Source organism: Dendropsophus ebraccatus, chromosome 15 (assembly GCF_027789765.1).
Source record: "Dendropsophus ebraccatus isolate aDenEbr1 chromosome 15, aDenEbr1.pat, whole genome shotgun sequence".
Taxonomy (NCBI): domain Eukaryota; kingdom Metazoa; phylum Chordata; class Amphibia; order Anura; family Hylidae; genus Dendropsophus; species Dendropsophus ebraccatus.
In genome coordinates this window covers 53,554,270-53,576,630 of record NC_091468.1, presented here as the reverse complement: position 1 = coordinate 53,576,630, position 22,361 = coordinate 53,554,270, and the positions used below count along the sequence as shown (strand labels likewise).

At 44.6% G+C, this 22,361-nt stretch overlaps 1 protein-coding gene across 1 annotated transcript in view; it reads left to right on the top strand.

Moving 5' to 3' along the window:
- KIF16B (kinesin family member 16B) overlaps nt 1-6,390 on the top strand; it is a 244,720-nt gene extending 238,330 nt beyond the window's left edge. The window contains exon 26 of the mRNA XM_069955207.1: nt 343-6,390. Within this exon, the coding sequence (XP_069811308.1) occupies nt 343-501 (159 nt within the window). The 3' untranslated portion in view covers nt 502-6,390. The remainder of the gene's footprint in view (nt 1-342) is intronic.
- The last annotated feature ends 15,971 nt before the right edge of the window (nt 6,391-22,361 follow it).

Genomic DNA, 22,361 nt, shown 5'->3' with positions numbered 1-22,361 from the left:
TGCCAGCTAGAATGTGCTGATTTAACTGATCCAGCACTATGAGACATTCATCTACAACATGTTCTTGACCCTTAAAAACCCATTAAAATTTCAATAAATACATGCCCGATGGACCCAAGAGTGTGTCTACCAGCCAATAATAATTTAATGCCAAGATGCCTTGTAAAGTAAAGCTGAAGGCCGATGTTCACTATATGTCTTGAGAAGCTTTTTTTTGGGCACAACTACTTATTAGCTCAGGCATTTTTCAATTTCTTTTTTGCAAAAAATAATACTATTTCTGAATTTTATGTACGTTTAATTTTTTAACATAACATTTTTTTTTTTTCCCCCCCTTCTCAGAAATACCTCCGGAACTTTTTCTCCGTGATGCTGAAGTCTCCAACATCGCCGCTGCATATCGATAAGGTCAGCCTGACCCTTTCCAAGCATACCATCTGCGAGTTCTCACCTTTCTTCAAGAAAGGAGTTTTTGACTACAGCAGCCATGGTACTGGCTGAGAACGGAAACAAGTGTGCCTTTCTGTATAAAAAAAACTACAAAGACATCATGTTTCTACGATGAACCCGCCGCGCTTCCATGGAACTTCTCTAACTTTCCATCTCGAGAGGACACTTCATATAGCACAATGTATTTTGGCACATTGAATGATTGCGGAGCAGATGTCTGTAGCGTGGAGTGACCACGGGCTGGTCAGTAAGAAGATGATGAAAATGTGGAAGACGCCCGTCACTGAACACTTACTACTGCTAACATGTGCACAGACAGGTCTAGCTGGGGGTTATTTAGTGAATGACGGATTCCCTCCGATATAGGGAGGACACTATTGCCGCCAATCTGATAGAATCCCGTAACTGAATACACTAGGCAATAAAACCTTATTCTACTTTCATACATGTAGGAATGCTTGGAATCACACACAGCACAGCCATGCTGACAGATCCTGACACGTTCACCATGTTCTTTTGACAAGCTACAGTATAAGGACTGCCAGCATTGGTTATTGGTCCCGAATTATAAATTCACCGAATAGTTCTGGGGGTTTTTTCACGTTAAATTTAGATTTTCCATTTTATTGGGTCATAAAGATATTCACCCTCTCCTGTCTCCATTGACTTTTAAAATTCACATTTAGCCACAAACACATTAAATGCTTTCTCCAAAATTTTGTAGCAAAATTTTTTAATTTTTCTCATTTGACCCTTCGGCGGTCATCGCAGCGCACAGAAACACAAAAATGTGAACAGAGACTCACAGCGGAGAAGGGAGGATAGTATGGAGCTCAGTATAGGATGGATAGATTATTTTACTTTTCAAAACACTAAGGCCCAGATTTATCAAAGTGTGGACACTCCGACCCCGATCAATCAAAACTTTTGACATGTCTTTGACAACATGTCAAAGGTTTTCTAAAGTGACAGTGCCGATTTAAGATTGCTTAGAGTACACAATGCTTGTGTAAGATTAATCCAATGAGAAATGGTGGTAGTGGTGAAAATAACTGGATTACAAAGGCATAAGAAATTAAGAAATTGAATAATATTGGTATTGATTGCCATAACTCTAATGTAAGAAAGTAATATATGGTAATGCTACTAAATAGAGTATTTTAGAGTCCTAGGGCAATACTCACAACATAGTATGGATGGCTACACCGTGGGTGGTAAGAATAACTTAGTTGTGTAACTGGTTGAGTTGATTTAATTCTGTAAAGTTAGCATAGACAACCATTTTTTTAAGTGTTCCATTGGTTATGCAAGCCTTCCTTTTTATTGTTGAGTTGCTTTCTTATTTATGGCAAGCTTAAAGGGGATATCTAGGCTTTTATCCTGATATTCCATCAATAGAGATGAGCGCAACTCGAGCATGATCAAGTCCGATCGTTCGGCACTGAAGAAGTTGGATGCAGGCCTAAAGAGTCCGGAGATACATGGACATGGTTGCTCCGAAGTATAGGCAAAAGCCTGTTTAACCCTTTTAAGGTTGGGATTACACACAGTAGTTTGCAATGCAGCCGAAATTGTAGCAAATATGTAAGGTCAACATATGCAATGCTTTTTGTTTTTGGTGTTTTGTCAAGTTCCTGCCATGTTTGGAGTATTGTCTTTTTTCTAATACACTCCTCTATTAGACTTAAAAAGTTATCTGGGAAAAGTTATTATTTTATATAGTGATCGGAGAGGTGAGAAATGAAAAAAAAATGCATAGACTTGCCTCCTTTGCTTCCCTGTAGGTGCTGTGGCCACACAGCTGCGGTCTTTGTTGTAGCAAGCTAACAAGCTTCCTGGTTTTGGGACATAATGTCACAGGCCTGCTTAGCCAATCAGGGGCTGAGGCGGGACATTGCTGTTGTCTCTAATTGGCTAAGCAGGCCAACCCCGCAAACCTGCTGCAATAAAGACCAACACTATATTACCTCAGCACCAGCGAGGAGTAGGGAGTAAGTAACATCCCATGGCAATTTTAGAAGCATTTGAAAACCCTGGAAAAAGAGTGAAGAACAGAGCCTCAGCCAGAGAGCGTCTACTGTGGAAAATGTCTGAGTTTTATATAAAGTTGCTGACATAGATAAAATATATGCTACTACTAAAATGCCAATCCAGCTGCGTCAGGTATGGCTGCGTACTGCGCTAGCCTTACACATTACAGGTCAGCTCTGGAGTCTATGGGCTGATCAAGCAATTCCTTGCACTTCTTCAGGCTTCTTGCCATTGATGTATATAGATCTGTTTATACAATGATCTACAGTGTAATAAAAAAATCTTCATCAACTCTTTAATTAACACTAAAGATTGTTTTAACTGCACTATAAAGCAAAATGTACAGTATGTAGAGGAAACTACAAAATAGCTGGAGGCACCCAGGCACATCTCGACACGAAGACAATAAGATGGGATTTATAGATATCATATCTAGGTTTAAAGTAACTAACACTATAGCACTTGTATATCTACACTACAGATGGCAAAGGCAATGTTACATTGTGTGTCGCCCATTGATGAACCTACAGGAGTGGCTTATATATAAGATTTTGGCATTGGACAGTTTGTTGTCTATTTACAGGTTACAGAATGTGCGGAGTAATTCCAGTTTTAGGGAATAACTACTAAAGAATCTTAATCCCAGATTTTTTTAAAACGTTTTTGCCTAATCTGTTTCGGGCCTAACCCTACTAGCTATGCATTGTCAGCAGAGTGTCTGAATTCTAATAATGTTTTTTACTATACTTACCTGCCCGCTAGTGGTTTTATCCTAGAGCTTCCCATTTGGCAATTAACTGCATAACTGTAATAATAATTACCTAGTCCATAGAGGTTGTCCACCATTGTAAGGTTTTACTTTGGGCTTAAATGAACAAAGGGTTTTTGCCTATTTTGAGTAGAATAGATAGAGCTTTGGGATTTATTGTCTTAAAGGTATATTTCCATCACCTAGCCCTACGGAGAGGGGGTAACAAGATGATTTCTGGGGTTTCTGACCACTGGGACTCCCATTAATCCTGAAAAGCAAGACACCATGGTCCCTGCCGGGAATGGAGTGCTCACACCATCTGCGTGGCCACCGTGATCGCGCTTCCTTCATTCTCATTCTCTCAATTTCATGTATTTCAGTGCCCCATAGAGAGTAGAATGCAGTGAAGCTCCATTCATTGCAAGAAGTTATGTCTCCATTCTGAGAATTGGTGGAGGTCCCAGTGGTCAGACCCTCAGCAATTTGCTTGTTATCCCCTATCTTATAGAGTTGAGAGGAATCTGCGCGTGTCATAGACTCCATTCTGTGCATGGGCGGATTCCGTCGTCATCCTTTGGACGGACATTGGAATCCGCCAATACATAGAATGGAGTCTGTGACACAGGCGGAGAAGCATGCACCCGCCACAGTCCGCGAGCAGCGGATTCCGCAACAGAATTTCCGTCACTTTTCCACAGTGTGCACATACCCTTACAGTTTTACTGTTATTTAAACCCCCCCCACCACCGATCACTTGAATGAGCTGAGAGACTTCATAAGACTTTCTATAGAATCTATCTCCTGCAGCGAGGACATAGATGATGAGAGAAGCACTTGGCTGAGCACTATTCACAGCTCACTCAGCCAATCTAAATTTTTGATATGTCTCTACGACAGTCAAAAGTTTTTAAAAGAGAGTAAAACTTGGTAGATTTTGGGATATCACATGTACCTGTAACTCTAAATTTTGTAGCTCAAGTTTACCACTGGTGACCCACACATTTGAGTAGTAAAGTTGCCCTTGTAGCACCAATTTTGATAGGACCGATTAACTTGTCTAAGTTAGTGGTCACAAAAGCATAATATAATATATAATGGCGCCCATGCCCCAATCCCAAACAGGTTCTAAGAAGCCTACGCGTAGGAGAGTCCATATAAATAATAAAGGAAGTGAATAGAAAGGATGACATAAAAAGTCATCAGAATGGTTATCCATTTTTGATCATCCTCATTTTCACCTGTGCCCTTTTCGGTAGGTGGGGGGGGGGCTTAAAGTGTTAACATAAATGTTGGCTTTCCAGGCCTGATGGGAATTGTAGCTTTGCAACTTTTTAAAAGCTGGACAGCCATGAGTTTGACCCCCTCTGGCTTAGAGGATCCCTAGAAACCAGAAACATATCTAATTGGTTAAAGTTGCAGGATGGCGATGCATCTTACTTAAAGGGAAATGACAGGCTCGTACACTCCACATCACATGACTATAAATTGTATACATTTTTGTTCTCATCTCACCATTCTTTCGGACACACATTTGCCTCCATTTTCTCGGCTGTAGTAGGATAATGATTTTGCTTCCGCTCTTACCTCAGATACTAGCGGATGATGCACTGATTCCATGTACATGAATATTTGTATGTTTTTAGTTGACAAATCCTTGGACGCACCATTTAATTGCAGTGCAATTACGTTTTATATACTGTTTGTTATGACATGTAACCATTGAAACCGATCAGAGCGTTTGTACCGATACATTATGTGTGTTATAATTCAGTGTAAATACTAGGATGCCATCTCCTTCGTTGTATATGGAAATACGTCTTCATTGTTTTATGGATGATTCTAAAATATGTTTTGACAATCTGTTTTCACTAAATATGTAACACTTTTCTTTTTTTGTTCCCTTGTTATGCCTGCTCACGTTATTATGCGTTCTATCTAGAATGCCGCAGCACTGTGACAATGTACCGGAACACCATGTCCGTGTAAGGTGTACCCCATCTACATGCAGTGGAAGCCGCCATTTTTTTTGGTTTTTCACTGCTTATATTAATGCAGTGAAGATGCCAACCAGTTTTCTGGTGCTGTGGTTGCAATGGACAACACCCCCACTTTTTTCTGCCCATGTTACCATACACAAGGATGTTTTCTATCTTAAATTTTATTTTAAAATTTGGCGGGGGGGAATCATAGGGAACATCTATCTACTAGAGATGAGCGAACCTCGAGCAAACCCAAACCCGAACTTTCGGCATTTGATTAGCGGTGGCTGCTGAACTTGGATAAAGCCCTAAGGCTATGTGGAAATTATGGATATAGTCATTGGCTGTATCCATGTTTTCCAGACAACCTTAGAGCTTTATCCAAGTTCAGCAGCCCCAGCTAATCAAATACCGAACGTCGGGTTCGGATCGACTCAAACCCGAACCCGGTTCGCTCATCTCTACTATCTACCTCTTCCGTACCTTCAAATCGCTGTGCCAGCAGGTCCGGGGCCCCCGCTGGAAGCCATTTCCCCCCAGGGAAAATTCCTGGCCTGGCTGATGGACAGCCTGCTTAGCCAATCAGTGAGTGGAGCGGCGTTCCATCCCAGTCACTGGCTGGCTGAGTGGGCTGTCAATCAGCCGGGTTGTGATGTCAACAGAACAGGAGATCCCAGAGCTCAGCAGGGGTCCTGGAGGTGGTCACATTGCAAATTGCTGGCATGGGGAGAGGTATGTTAGTGCCGTTTGTTGTTTTCCCCCTGTGCCCTGCCATTTAAAGAAAAAAAAACAAAAAACTGAGGCCGGACTTCTCCTTTAAAGGGGTTAACCAATGCTACAAAAGCATGGCCACTTTCTTTCAGAGACAGCCCCACTCTCGTCTCCAGCTTGGGTGGGGTTTTGCTGCTCAGTTCCATTGAAGTGAATGGAGCTTAATTGCAAACTGCTCCTGAACGGGAGATAAGAGTTGTGTTGTCTCTGAAAGAAAGTGGCCATGTTTTTGTAGCACTGGATAACCCCTTTAATGCATCTCTAATGCTAACCACTGTTTGTGGTTGATGGTACATTTTAGTATGGGTGGTCTTCTAAGTAATTGTACTTTTTATGTAATAATATCAACTATGCACATAAATCTAATGTTTATATATTTAATTACATTAATAAATTTGCAGGATCATATCTTTGTCTTTCTCATTTCTGTATATTGCAGTGGTTTAGTATGTAACATTGAAGAAAGAGTTCATCCCATGCCCTACTTGCGGGTTCCGATGTTGAAGGGGTTATCCAGCAAAAAACTATTTCCTTTCAAATCAACTGGTGTCAGAAAGTTATACAAATTTGTAATTTACTTCTATAAAAAAAAATCTCAAGTCTTCTACTTGTCAGCTGCAGGAAATGTTTTATTTTCATTCAGACACAGTGCTCTCTGCTGACATCTCTGGCCGAGACAGAACCTCTCCCGCTCTGGACAGTTCCTGTCTCGGACAGAGGTGGCAGCAGAGAGCACTGTGTCAGATTGAAAATAAAACAACATTTCCTGCATTACATATAGCAGCTGACAAGTATGGAAAGACTTGAGATTTTTAAATAGAAGTAAATTACAAATCTATATAACTTTCTGACACCAGTGGACTTAAAAGAAAAAGATTTTCACTGGACAATCTCTTTTAAAGAGGTTGTCTGGGGAGGAGAAGACCACTAAAGCCTTCTGCTCCCTGGAATTGAAACCTTTTCTATACCCCCTCCTTTCTGAAACGGGGGTGGGTCTAAGTCATGACCCTAAGTCATGACCCTTGTGTGCGGGTGAATCACACCTGTACACACATGTCCAAGCTTGACAGTGTCTCCACAATATCGCAGACCAAGTCTTGGAAGGCTTACTTTGGAGACATGGAAATTCAAAAAGTGAGCACCAGGGAGCAGAATGCTTCAGCCATCTTTTGCTCCCCAGATAACGCCTTTGACTTGGTATTGTCTTCTGCTTACATCAAATCCAGGGAGTCCAAAGCCTCATAGTCGAAAAAATCTTTTCCCTTTTGTAATGTTTGGCCAAAACATTGCTTTGTATCACCAAATTATAAGATGGATCTGGGATAAAGATGGAGTTTTCTCTACTCTGGTGCCTTGTACTTTGGCCAGATAGAAGACAATATCAAGCTATGATTATATAACATTAGCCTGATGATATCATTTTGGGTTGCATTAAATGACTAGATCACACATTTTTACGGATTAAATAATAGTAACGATTTTTGTACAACATATGGGGGGGGGTGTTCACATTATACAGTTATATAGCACTATTATGCATTGGGATACTGTCAAAAAGGTATTGCAAAGTACAATGTAGCATAGCCATAGTGTCTCTTGAACCTTATGTCTACTCTCTGTTATACATCCAAACAGTGTCGGACTGGGGTACCTTGGCCCACCAGGGAAATTGATTCTTGGGGCCCACCCGACATACACAGACAAAGGCAATGTTCACACTATGGAGGAGACCGGCTGTTCCGTGACTCCGGCCGGGTCACGGAACGGCCGGTCTCAGCCCAGATCATCACGTCCGGTACTTAAGTACCGGCCGGATGATCTTTCCTCCGTGGAGCTCTGATGCGGGCACATCAGAGCTTCCCATAGCACAGAGTGAAGCAAGTGGCCGGAGCCGCTCGCTTCACTGTGTGAACTGCCAGGTCCTTCTGCGAACCCATAGCAAACAATGCTATGTTCCACGCCGCACATCTACGGCTGTAGTTCTGCGGCGAGAACTACGGCCGTAGATTTACGTATTGTGTACATAGCCATAATCAGCGGCAAACCTTTCACGTTACTACAGTGACTTTGCATTGAGCTGTGTATGTGAGCAGCAATGCTAGTGCACTGCCAGTCACTTGTACAGTTGTTACTGATTTATGCAGTTGTGGTAAAACAGGATTATTTATGTAAACCTAAATGAAATTTCAAGAATATTGCTGCAAAAACATATGAAAAATGTCATGTGTGAACACAGCCTCAGAAGATGAAGGAGAAAATGACCATCTAGTCTTCTCTTCTATTACAATTTCCAGCAGAGGAGACCCATAACGGTTCATTCTAGCCTCACCACAAGCTGTTGGGCTAGAATAAGACTTTTAAGGACCTTCATGAATGGCATATCAGTGGTCATTAAAGCGTTAAAGGGGTTATCCGGTAAAGAAAAAACAATTTTCAACTCTGATGTCAGAAGTTACAGATCAGTAAATTGCTTTACTTGGTGTATTCTCTCCAGTCTGACACAGTGAGACTGTCCAGAACTGTCTCAGAACAGCAGCAAATCCCCATAGAAAACCTCTCCTGCTCTGGACCGTTCCTGACATGGACAGAGGTGGCAGCAGAGAGCACTGTGTCAGACTAGAGAGAATACACCACTTCCTGTAGGACATACAGCTGCTAAAAAGTACTGGAAGACTGGAGATTTTTAGTTAGGACCGGAAGAAGCAGATGGGAGTGCACCAGAGGATTCGGCCCCAATTCACTGAATTGCGGCGGGCGAAAACTGACATGTTCTTTGCGGCGCAGTATGGGATCCCGGCCGAAGCGTATACCATGTGTGTACTCTCCGGCCGGGATCCCATAGCAGTAAAGGCAGTGTCCTACACCGTACAGAGTACAGCCGTTGTTGAAAATGGCAACAACGGCAGTACTTTTACATAGTGTGAATCTAGCCTTATCAAGGTGTGATCTGCCATTGTATACATGTACAAGGAAATGGCAGAGAACACCATAAGGCGCACATGGCGTATTACTGCAGAACAGATTTGTGCCAGTAGCTAAACTTGCTGCTCACCATGGGGGCTACAAGCCCAACACTGCCAGTCACTTTAGTGGTGGTTTATACACCTTGACGCCATCTGCAGCCCTTTCAACACAACCAGGAGACTCGGTACAATCATTCCGCAGGAGAGACAGCACCAAAGTGACTTTATTCACTCCCTCTTGTGCGACTAAAATTAAAACATCACACTAGAGGGTTCGAATAAAGTCACAAAATTTTTTTACTACTTCGGTGCTGTCTCTGCTGCTTTTTTAAAACTCTGTTCAGATGGAGTGCATTATCCTACCTGCGTCTACTGCGGCAGCTGATGCTGCTTATATATTTATTTTTTGAGTCGGTGCAATAATTGAGAAGACGTTCACCTTTTGGAGGTCCCAGTTGTGCAGGAGATCCGTGAGGCTTAGGCGCCGATCAGCTGATTGAGGATTCTCACATCAAAGATGATAGGAGTTGTAGTAGACGTAACAGTAAGACTTTAATCAATGGATGTTTTGAGGGGAACCTTCTTCGTCAGATCTATTGAGGGTTTTCTACAAAACACATTATCCATTGATTAAAGTCTTACTGTTACGTCTACTACAACTCCTATCATCTTTGATGTGAGAATCCTCAATCAGCTGATCGGCGCCTAAGCCTCACAGATCTCCTGCACAACTGGGACCTCCAAAAGGCGAACGTCTTCTCATCACATACACATACATACATACATACACACAAAATGACAGACTGACGGTACACCATTGCCCCTTCACTCTGGTGAACTTATAATTATTCACTAACTTAACTATAAAAATGAGACATGACGCCATTACTACTTCAAGTGCGTGGGGGTAGGCCACAGCTATTTATTTATTTATTTTAAACCAAACAAGGTAAATGTAACCTGGGGGGTAGGACCCTGCTCGAACACCTTCGTGGCGAGGTCACCGGAATGCCTAAGCCACCGCCGACGCGGTGGGCATGTCCTTGTAGATCTGCCGGGTGGCCTCGCCGCTCCTTCTCCTTCCCCCTCAGCAAGGTCCTTCCCCCGCGCCAAGCTGTGACAAATGTAATCAGAAATAAAACGATCAATAACTCAGAACAAACATAGCAGAAAATTAGGGCGGGTGGGTGGGGAAGCTGTTCCTCTCTCAGCCGACACGCTGGTGTGGTGACACGTGCTACCAGCCAGCTCCCTTTATCAACTAGTGCCCTCCCCCTGCCCTCCCCTTCCCTTCTCACATGACTCCCTCGTGCTAGGGACGTGCTACGCTCCCTGTTCCCCTCAGTCACAAGCAGTGCCTCTTAGTCAGAGCCACTGCTCCATACTGCAGAGATACACAAACATGCAGACACAACACACCTTACATATATACATACATCTAATCATACTAACACACACAGGACAGACAGATACAAAAGCATGCAGATTACATATATACAATAAAATATCTATAGAACTACATTACATAATATACACTATAAACATGGTAGATGCACACACACACACACACACACACACACACACATTACATAGATATAACACTCACATGCATAAACACATGACACAGATGTACAAACACACACAGATGACAAAGACAGACAAATATACAGTAAACAAAACTCACATGTTAAGCAGGGCAGGAAGCTCCATGGAGTCATTTGGTCTCCATCTTCACTTCCTCTTCTCCCAGTCAGACCCGGCAGCCTGCAGCCCCTCCCCCTTCTCTTCTGCACCGACAGCACACACAGTGGCAGAAGAGAAGAGATGTCACTGCAGAGGGGAGGGGGATGGAGGGGCCCTGCAGCTGCTCCTTCTCTCTGCATCTTCCTGATAACAAGCAGGAAGAGAGCAGTGCCGGGAGCTGGGCCACACTGACTGAGTGCAGGGGGAGGGGAGGGCCCATGATTAGCTCACCGGGCGGTGCTGATGCCGATCTTTACTCCCCACAGCAGTGTGGGAGCCAGCAGGGGGCCCCCTTGAGCTCCCCATACTAAACGGGATCTAAACAGGAGGCCCCTCTCCGGCTCAGGGGCAGGGCCCAGCAAGAGGGAGGAGGGGGAGGGCCCACCGGGGAATCCCCCGGCTCCCCGGTGGCCCAGTCCGAGCCTGCATCCAAACACCCCATTCTTGATAATATTCCACCCACTTTTTCAATGATTTATCCCTATGTTTAATGTTAATCATGCAGGACAGGACAGGACACACTTTTGGCATCCTCAGATTCATGGATTTTAAAGAAGAAGTGTGGCCATTTTAAAAAAAACTGGGAATGGAATAAGGAGTCCTAACTTACCTTTCCCCGTGCCCGGTGGTATTTGTTTCGAGACCCCCGCTTTCGAGACCCCCAGAGTTGTGATGACGTCACGACTCGGGGGGAGATATGCCTGTGTCAGCTGATGGACAGCCCACTTAGCCAATCATTGACTGGAGGGATGTCCCGCCCCAGTCACTGATTGACTCAGCGGCCAGTCCATCAGCCGGGTCATAACGTGTTCAGTTCCGGGGGTCCTGGAGCAGCGATCTGGGGCTGAAGAGGCACAGGGAGAAGTAAATTAAAGGGGTTATCCAACACTATACAAAAATGGCCACTTTCTTCCAGAGACAGCCCCTCTCTTGTCTCCAGTTTGGGTGGGTTTTTTTTTTAACTAATTTACATTGAAGTGAATGGAGCTTAAAGGGGTTATCCAGCACTACAAAAACATGGCCACTTTCCCCCCTACTGTTGTCTCCAGTTCAGGTGCGGTTTGCAATTAAGCTCCATTTACTTCAATGGAACTGAGTTAACCCCACCCAAACTGGAGACAATAGTAGGGGGAAAGTGGCCATGTTTTTGTAGCGCTGGATAACCCCTTTAATTGCAAACCGCACCTGAACTGGAGACAAGAGTCATGCTGTCTCTGGAAGAAAGTGCCCATGTTTTTGTGGCAATGGATAACCCCTTTAATACTGTTTAAAAAAAATAAAATCCCAAAGGCCAGACTTCTCCTTTAAATGCTGAATTTTCCTTTCTCTAGTAAAGAAGGGTGCGGTGGATTCATGTAACTTTGGTGTCTCGTTTCAACCATAGGTTTTTACTAGAATCCTGACTGATAAATGACTTTGACATAGCTTTTTCTTTCCAATTCGTTTCCTGCTTATAATAAGTGATACATACATTTCATAATAGGAAAATGAAGCTAAAGCCTCCAGCAAGATGTGTGGTAACCCAGCGGTAACCATGGTACCTAATAATATGTCCTACAATTGTAAAACCCAATTAGATTTGTAATATCCAGAAATTACAACAGCTGAAATGGCCACTGATCTGCCTTGCAGTGAAGTTATTCCCTGTACCACATAGCACTCAGCAGTAATAAGCAGCAAAACTCATAACACAAAGCTCAATGTGCTCAACAGAAATATATCCACAATATACCGTATCTTCAGACTATGTCACAACTCCAGTGATATTGCCAATGTAATTGTATCAGCAGCATACTTACCTAAAGGGGTTGTCCTACTGCACATTTTTTCCTATGGAGGAATTAATACGGAGAGAAGGAGTGTAAGAGCTGCCGGGAGCGATCTAATGATATAATCATGTAGTTCACGGAAGGATATCTACATACGAGTACGGGAACAAGCAAAGACAGCGCTCCATGGTGTGGAAGTATCAAATAGAGGGATACAAACAGAAGTAAAGGTGAACTCTCTCACCTGGTGGAGTTGGGCAGATCTGAGGCACACAATTCTCACTGCACTGTGTGTGGGACTATGGGACCCTCCTGTGAACCCACGATAGGGAGAAACAGCAACCACATCTCCAATCCCCTTGATCCAAACACAGGTGAGTAGGTGCAGGTCATCCATCACAAGGGCCAGATGATAAAGAATATAAAATGTAAATTTAAAAAAAAAAACAATAAAATACATAAAAGGGTAGAAGCACAACGTGTTTCCAGGCCGGACCAGCCTCTTCCTCAGGTGCATGAGGGTACTGAACTTTCACCGTCTGTATATACACCGAGGAAATGACCAATATATGTATCAATCAACATTATGGCGGCAGAGGGAAACTCTTTGAGTCGCCACGGCACTGTAATGATAGAGCCGCAGCTATTCAAAGCGTTTCCCCACTGCCAGCATGATGTTGATACATAATGCCATCTGGGGAAACAGACCAGGGTTTGCATTCAATTGACACGGACAGAATACGGGACGTGTGAATGTAGCCTGGGTTTACAAATAAAGCACCCATGGGAGTATTTTTGGTGCCACAATTTAGAAAGGATTCAGGAATGAGATGAAGAGCCATGCTGGGACCAGGAATAAGATGAGGACCCATTATATAGACTAAGAATGAGCTAGAAAGCTACTGTATGCTGGAGACCAAAATAAGATGGGACCAGGAATAACAAGAGAACCATGCTATGTAGCAGGAGTAAGATGGGAAGCCATGTTGGACATCAAGAATGCAATGGAAATCCATGCTGTGGACCAGAAATAGGAAAAAATCTGAGCATGGGACCAGGAATGAGATGAAGAGCCATGCTGGGACCAGGAATAAGATGAGGACCCATTATATAGACCACAAATGAGCTAGAAAGCTACTGTATGCTGGGGACCAAAACGAGATGGGACCAGGAATAACAAGAGAACCATGCTATGTAGGAAGAGTAAGATGGGATGATGGGCATCAAGAATGCAATTGAAATCCATGCTGTGGACCAGAAATAAGATACAATCTGAGCATGGGACCAGGAATGAGAGAAGAGCCATGCTGGGACCAAGCTTTAGAAATGAACCAAGTATGACCTCAGGATTGCGATGCAGAGTCATGATGGGGATTAGAAGGGATCAATGCTATGCACTAGGAACAAGATTGGGGGTCATACTTGGTACCATGAAAAAGGTGGAGGAACATGCTGAGAACTAGGAATGAGGAAGTCAAGCAAAGGACCAATAATAAGAGAATGCCATGCAGGGTACCTGGAATAGGAGGAGATGCTACGCCGGATACCAGGAATAAGAGGGGAGCCATGCTGTTGACTAGCAATGAGATGGTGAGCCATGCTGGAGACCAAGGGTTTTCCTTTGTACAAAACAAGATGGCTCCCTGGATCTCCAGCCTGTTTGTTGGCAAGTGGAGGTGGTCAGGAAACCAATAACAATCAAACTACCAATTTGCGTAACATGCTGGAGATGGTGGGTTCCATTTTTTTTTTCATGCAATGGAAAACTTCTAAAGGGGTTATCCAGGATTAGAAAAACACACCGCTTTCTTTCAAAAACAGGTTGTGTGCAATATTACCATTTAGCTACATTCACTTCGATGGATCTGCGCTGCAAATTCACACCCAGAGGACAAGAATGGTGCTGCGACTGTAAAAATGCAGCCATGTTTTTCTAAGCCTTTAAAGCGACTCTGTACCTTCAATTGCCCCCCCCCCCCCCCAAAACCATTTGTACTGTCTGATAGCTGCTTTTAATCCAAGATCTGTCCTGGGGTCCGTTCAGCAGGTGATGCAGCTATTGTCCTAAAAAAACAACTTTAAATCTTGCAGCCCTGTGTCAAATTGGTGTGGCCTAGAGTGTCTGTGCCCTAGGCCTGCGACGCCCCTCTGTTGTTTTTTAGGACAATAACTAAATCACCTGCCGAACGGATCCCAGGACAGATCTTAGATTAAAAGCAGTTATCCGACGGTACAAGCGGTTTGGGGGGGGGGCAGATTGCGGGTGCAGAGTCGCTTTAAGGGAGCAGTACAAATTCCTCCAGACTCACAACCCAGAGCTAGTATAATATTTGCTGGGATGGTGTTTGACACTGGGCAGAACACAGTGTATCAGTTGAGTGTAAATTGACATGTCTGCTGAACTATTTACACTTTGGGATTTGATTGTTTCTCTTGAGAATAATAAGAAGCACTTTATTACATGGTAATTTATTTCCCATTTGTTAGAATTATTTGAGGTTCCGGTGACAGCTAATGATACGTCTTGACCGTGGCAGCTGCTGGTGGCATAAGCCAGGCGCACATATGGTTTTCTGTACTCACAGATGAACTCTGACTAGATTACAGATAGTTAGCGCTAATTATGTATTTAAGGCCCAGTTTGAAAATGAGATTTTTATGATTCCGTGATTATGATAACTGACAGCAGAAAGACACACTTTAGCCAAAAAATGTTTCCTCGACAGAGAGACATAAACATAATGTGAATGCGAATGATAAGAATGATCACATTTACACCTGAAAACTGAAGACCACCAGTAAATACAATCAAAGGACCCTTCATTATAGATATTTATCTAGTACCTTGTCGGTCCTCCTATGGCCTTCAGAATCACAGCAGTTCATTTAAACATAGGTTTAACTAGTGCTACAAAAACATGGCCACTTTCTTCAGAGACAGCACCACTCTTGTCTCTAGGTTTTGTTACTCAGTTCCACTGGTGAATGGAGCTTAATTACAAATTACACCTGAACTGGAGACAAGAGTGGCGCTGTCTCTGGAAGAAAGTGGCCATTTTTTTGTAGCACTGGATAACCCCTTTAAGGCATACCTGTTCTTTAAAAAGGTTGTGCCAAAAGATGTGATTGGTTGGGGTCCTTCCCCCTCCGATCTGGAGCACAAATGAGGAGACAGTACAGTAGCGCGCTTGCCTTTCCCGCTGTCAATCATCTCTATACAGCGATCCCATAGACTTATAATTGAGCTCAGGCTCGGACTGGGCCACCGGGGGGCCGGGGAAATCCCCAGTGGGCCCCGAGCTGGAGTGGGCCCCCTGCTCCTAGGGGGGCCGGTGGTCGCACCTCCCTTTTTAACTGGAAGCGATCGCAACGATTGCTTCCAGTTAAATGTTAGCAGTGTTCTGATTGACAGGGCGGGAAGCCATAGGCTTCCCGCCCTGTCAATCACTCTTGTGACTGCAAGCAGAGATTTGCTTGCGATCACAAGAGTATCGCAAGCTCCGTTGCAAAGTCCCGGCAGCGCCATCACTGACCTCGTGTGCGCCGCGGCGGCTAGGACTTCCGGTTCATGGAGCGCATACCGGAAGTCCCAGCCACCGCGGCGCACACTGAGGTCAGTGATGTTGCTGCCGGGACTTCGCAACGGAGCTGCTGATCTGTCAGGAGAAGAGAGAAGAGGAGGCCAGCGACCGACGGGAGAGCGTGTTGGGTGAGTTGTCTTGTCTTTTTTTTTTTTTTTTTTTTTATCAGAGTGGGCTATATACAGGGGGAGGACAACATAAGGGGGCTATATACAGGGAGAGGACAACATAAGGGGGCTATATACAGGGAGAGGACAACATAGGGGGGCTATATACAGGGGGAGGACAACATAGGGGGGCTATATACAGGGGGAGGACAATATAAGGGGGGCTATATACAGGGGGAGGACAACATAGAGGGGCTATATACAGGGGGAGGACAATATAAGGGGGGCTATATACAGGAGGAGGACAACATAGGGAGGCTATATACAGGGGGAGGACAATATAAGGGGGGCTATATACAAGGGGAGGACAACATAGGGGGGCTATATACAGGGGGAGGACAACATAAGAGGGGCTATATACAGGGGGAGGACAATATAAGGGGGGCTATATACAGGGGGAGGACAACATAGGGGGGCTATATACAGGGGGAGGACAATATAAGGGGCTATATACAGGGGAATGATAACATAGGGGGGCTATATACAGGGGGAGGACAATATAAGGGGGGCTATATACAGGAGGAGGACAACATAGGGGGGCTATATACAGGGGGGGCTATATACAGGGGGAGGACAACATAGGAAGGCTATATACAGTGGAGGACAATATAAGGGGGGCTATATACAGGGGGAGGACAATATAAGGGGGGCTATATACAGGGGGAGGACAACATAGGGGGGCTATATACAGGGGGAGGACAATATAAGGGGGGCTATATACAGGGGGAGGACAACATAGGGAGGCTATATACAGGGGGAGGACAATATAAGGGGGGCTATATACAGGGGAGGACAACATAGGGAGGCTATATACAGGGGGAGGACAATATAAGGGGGGCTATGTACAGGGGGAGGACAATATAAGGGGGGCTATATACAGGGGGAGGACAACATAGGGGGGCCTATATACAGGGGGAGGACAATATAAGGGGGGCTATATACAGGGGGAGGACAACATAGGGGGGGCTATATACAGGGGGAGGACAAAATAAGGGGCTATATACAGGTGGAGGACAACATAAGGGGGACTATATACAGGGGGAAAACAATATAAGGGGGGCTATACACAGGGGGAGGACAACATAGGGGGACTATATACAGGGGGAAAACAATATAAGGGGGGCTATACACAGGGGGAGGACAACATAGGGGGGCTATATACAGGGGGAGGACAACATAAGGGGGGCTATATACAGGGGGACAACAACATAAGGGGGGCTATATACAGAGGAGGACAATATAAGGGGGGCTATATACAGGGGGAGGACAACATAAGGGGCTTTATACAGGGGGAGGACAACATAGGGGGGGCTGTATACAGGGGGAGGACAATATAAAGGGGGCTATATACAGAGGGAGGACAATATAAGGGGGGCTGTATACAGGGGAAGGAAAACATAAGGGGGGCTATATACAGGGGGAGGACAACATAAGGGGGGCTATATACAGGGGAACAACAACATAAGGGGGGCTATATACAGGGGGAGGACAACATAAGGGGGGCTGTATACAGGGGAAGGAAAACATAAGGGGGGCTATATACAGGGGGACAACAACATAAGGGGGGGCTATATACAGGGGGACAACAACATAAGGGAGGCTATATACAGGGGGAGGACAACATAAGGGGGGCTATATACAGGGGGAGGACAACATAAGGGGCTATATACAGGGGGAGGACAACATGAGGGGGGCTGTATACAGGGGAAGGAAAACATAAGGGGGGGCTATATACAGGGGGACGACAACATAAGGGGGGCTATATACAGGGGGACAACAACATAAGGGGGGCTATATACAGGGGGAGGACAACATAAGGGGGGCTATATACAGGGGGAGGACAACATAAGGGGGGCTATATACAGGGGGACGACAACATAGGGGGGCTATATACAGGGGGAGGACAATATAAGGGGGGCTGTATACAGGGGAAGGACCACATAAGGGGGGCCTATATACAGGGGGAGGACAACATAAGGGGGCTATATATGGGGCAAGGACAACATAAGGGGGCTATATACAGGGGGAATAGACAACATAAGGGGCTATATGGTGGGTAGGGATGGACAACATAAGGGGGCTATCTATATGGGGGGATGGAAAACACGGGACAGTTATAAGGGGGACAGCACAGGGAGCCATCTATAAGGGACACTGGATGGGGGCAATTTATAAGGAGGACAACACTGAGGAGGCATCTATAAAGGGCACTACACAGAGGGGGACAACAATGGGGGGCATCTATAAGGGTAACTATACTGGGTGCGGTGTGTATACAATAGGGCATGCACAGAGGGGTGCATCTACTTTAGTGGACTACACAGAGGGGTCATCTATTAGGGGACTACACAGAGGGGGCCATATACTATAGGGCAGGAATAGGGAACCTTGGCTCTCCAGCTGTTGCACAACTACAGCTTTAGCTTTGGCTGTCCAGGCATGATGGGAGTTGCCGTTTTGCAACAGGTGGAGAGCCGAGGTTCCCTACCCCTGATATAGGGAATGCACAGAGGTTGTCATCTACTGTAAGGGGATTACACAAAGGGGGATTTCTACTATAGTAGAGGCACACAGGGCCATCTATATGGAGGACTGAACAAGGGGCCATCTACAAGGTGTCTACACATAATATATATATATATATATATACACACACACACACACACGCTACAAATAGTCAGGGCTAACCACTGAGAGAAGGTGTAAAGGGGCCAGTACAGATGTGCAGTGTGTAGAGAGATGAGGATGGTGACAGAGTGAGGAGCCTAATATATTTCTCTGGCAGATTCTGTGGATTCGTGGCTCGGAGAAGTTCTCATAACGGCCCAGGGCAAATGGAGAAGAAGATGAAAAGGGAAGAACTCTGATCAGAGAAGACGTCCCCTGTGAGTCGCTAAATCTATGTGCACTGTAATGTATATGGAGTATAGAGCCTGTGTAGAGCTGGGGCCACCTCTATATGACTGTATGAGGGGATATTGATCTTTGTTCAGAGGATTTTATTCAGTACCAGCAGCGGTGTTAGTCAGTATGTGGCGGTGTTAGTCAGTATGTGGTGGTATTATTTGTTACTTGTAATCTGGTGCGGTGTTCATTGGTCTTAGTATAGCAGATTTGGTCAGTAACAATATGGTAGTAATGGTTGTGGTCACCGGCCAATAATTGGTAACAAGCGCTCCTAGGAAGTCTATTCAGCCGATGGTCGGCCCATGTAAAAGTGCCAGAGATCTGCTGACATGAAAGCAAATGCCGCATAGTCGGCTAATTTGATCTTTTGTGCGGCTAAGGGCCCTTTTATACAGAAAGATTATTTGACAGATTATCAGCCAAAGATTTGAAGCCAAGGCCAGGACTGGATTTGAAAAGAGGAGAAATCTCAGGCTTTCCTTTATGACCCGATCTCTGTTTATAGTCTGTTCCTGGTTTTGTCTTCAAATCTTTGGCAGATAATCTGTCAGATAATCTTTCTGTGTAAAAGGGCCCTTAGATCATTGCTGTCGGCTGCACATCACCTGCCCTGCTGATTAGCAATCATTTGCAGCCCTATGCTGCCCCATATCACCCCATGTTATGTACCCTTATTAATGTTACCATAGATAAGTATGGTGGCAGAAGGGTGGGCCCCAAGAATGATTTCCCCTGGTGGGCCCAAGGCACTCCAGTCCGACACTGATTGAGCTGATGGATATATGAAATGGAAATATATTGTTATTGGCCCATGCGGACAGGAAAGTTTCTCACAGTTGGGGCATTTAGATGGCGATAATGACATGCCGTGAGGCAGGTGGGATTCAGAGCGGAGTCGGCGGCACAAGTTTTGCTCGAAATTTCCGCCTATTTTGCTCAGTGTCAAAGGGTCGTAAGTCCCCGTAAGTCCCATTGTCCAAACATCCATCCCCAGCTGCCCAGATTGTGTCAAAAAGAAGCCAGTCTCCTGCAGTCATAAGCTAGGCAGTGAAATGCGCTGATGCTCTCACCTTTATGCAGAGGTCGGTGGAGTTCTCACTGAACTCAGTGGTAATCTCTGTATAGCACCACCAAATATGTTGACACTAGAGATGAGAACGGCTTGAACATGCTCGGGTTGGATTGCTCAGCATTTGAATACCAGTGACTTTTGCATCATTAGGCCATAAGTTCCGTAGTAATCACGGCCGTTGTAACAACAGCCTTGATTCCTATGGAACTTACATAGTGCTGCCTTCTAAGGAATACCAGCCGGAGTGTATACACATGGTATACGCTCCGTCCGGGATCCCTAGAGGCGCCGCAAGAAATTGACAAGTCAGTTTTCTGCGGCTGCAATTCAGTTAATAGCGGCCAAAGAAAACCTTGTCAGTTCACACAATGGCCAGCCACACGCTCCATTGTGTGCAGCGGGGAATACGGATGCGCCCACTTCCGAATTCAGCGGCAGTAAAGATCATCCGGCCGGGATGATGTTTTCTGGCACCGGCCGGGTCACAGAACAGCCAGTGTCTTATAATGTGTGAACATTGCCTTAGGCTGCATCCGTGTTTACCCAGACGTAACAGAACTGAATTCAACTTTTTCAGCTACCTGTATTCAAATGCCAAGAGATGCGACTTGAACATGTTTGAGTCAGACTCATCTCTAGCTGACACTATCAAAGCAACAAGAAATAAATATAATACAATACAACAAAACAGTATTTAGTCAGGCAGTGTTTTATATATATATATATATATATATATATATATATATATATATATATATATATAGACAAACTTGGTTAGCTCTCCTAGAACACCATTCATTCACACTAGGCAGGAGCATGGCTGAAATTGTAAGCACAAAAACGCAGAAAAATGCAACTGCTCACCGCAATGGCAAGATACAGCCCCCCAACTGCTAAAAAAAATTCCCACAAAAATAATGAAGCTCTTGGTACCATTTGCCAACAGTGTAAACCACCCCACCACGATAAGGTGGCCTCATGCTCGGGGCAGACCCTACACTGTACTATGGCCTCTCCATGGCAAAGTAATACGCCTATGCTCTGGGCATGCAAGATCCGTCTTATACCTGCAAAAATAATTGCACCATCTGGGTGGGATGGGTGGAGTGCACGACCAAGTAGGGGCAGCCACTCCACCCATCTGAGACAGAGAAAAAAAGACAAATTTGGTCATGAGGCTACCTTATTGTGGTGGGGTGGTTTATACTGTTTGCAAGTGGTAACCAATTTTTGTGGGAATTTTCTTTGGCAGTTGGGGGGGGCTGCTTTTAACTATTTTCATGTCTGTAGTGGGTCTGTATCTTGCCATTGTGGTGAACTGTTGCATTTTTCTGTGTTTTTGTGATGTGTATATATATATATATATATATATATATATATATCAAAGATCAAATAGCAACTCACCTGTCACCTGCTCCTCAGCGCTCCTCTCGTGGTGCATTCTCCTCTCTCATCTTCCGGCGCAGGCAGCAGAGTACAGGGTGCAGCCCCTCTAATATTCATCTGTGTGTGCGCCTTTAAGACGCACACACACACACATAAATGATAGAGGGGCTGCAGAGACATAAACTATAGTGAGTTCATGCAACAAGGAGGACTTTTTCCAAACACAAATAATCAACCACAATGTCACTTGCAGGGAACGTCCATCCGAGTTCTTAGAAATTTTAACGAACAATAAACTGCCAAATGTTAAATTCTTATTACTTAAACATTTCACAGGCAAAGTTAATACAGTTCTGTTATCTAATAAATGACTGGGATGTCTTTTATCTTTTCCCAGAGAGAACGATAATGGATTATACAGTACGATTAAGAATAGACTGGACGCTTCGGAGGAAGGCTTTGAAACAATTAATCCACGGGCAAATGTATTTAAATCAGATGCACCAGCGCTGTACATACCGGACCCGGAAAACATTGTTTCTTTGAAAGTTAATAAGGGTTACTTATCAAAGGTTCCTGGCTGAGGAACTGAGACTCGATTGGTTTTTACAAATGAAGTAATAAAGTTAAAAGTTGTCAAACAAATGGCCTTTATTTTACTCTTTAACAGTGTCTGATAGCGTTCATGATGTATTCTCCATCTAGTCTCATCCTAAACCTCTGCAAGGAGAACACTACCATGTCATACTGTCCTGGAGAACCCCCAGCTCAGACAGTGAAACAGTGCCAGG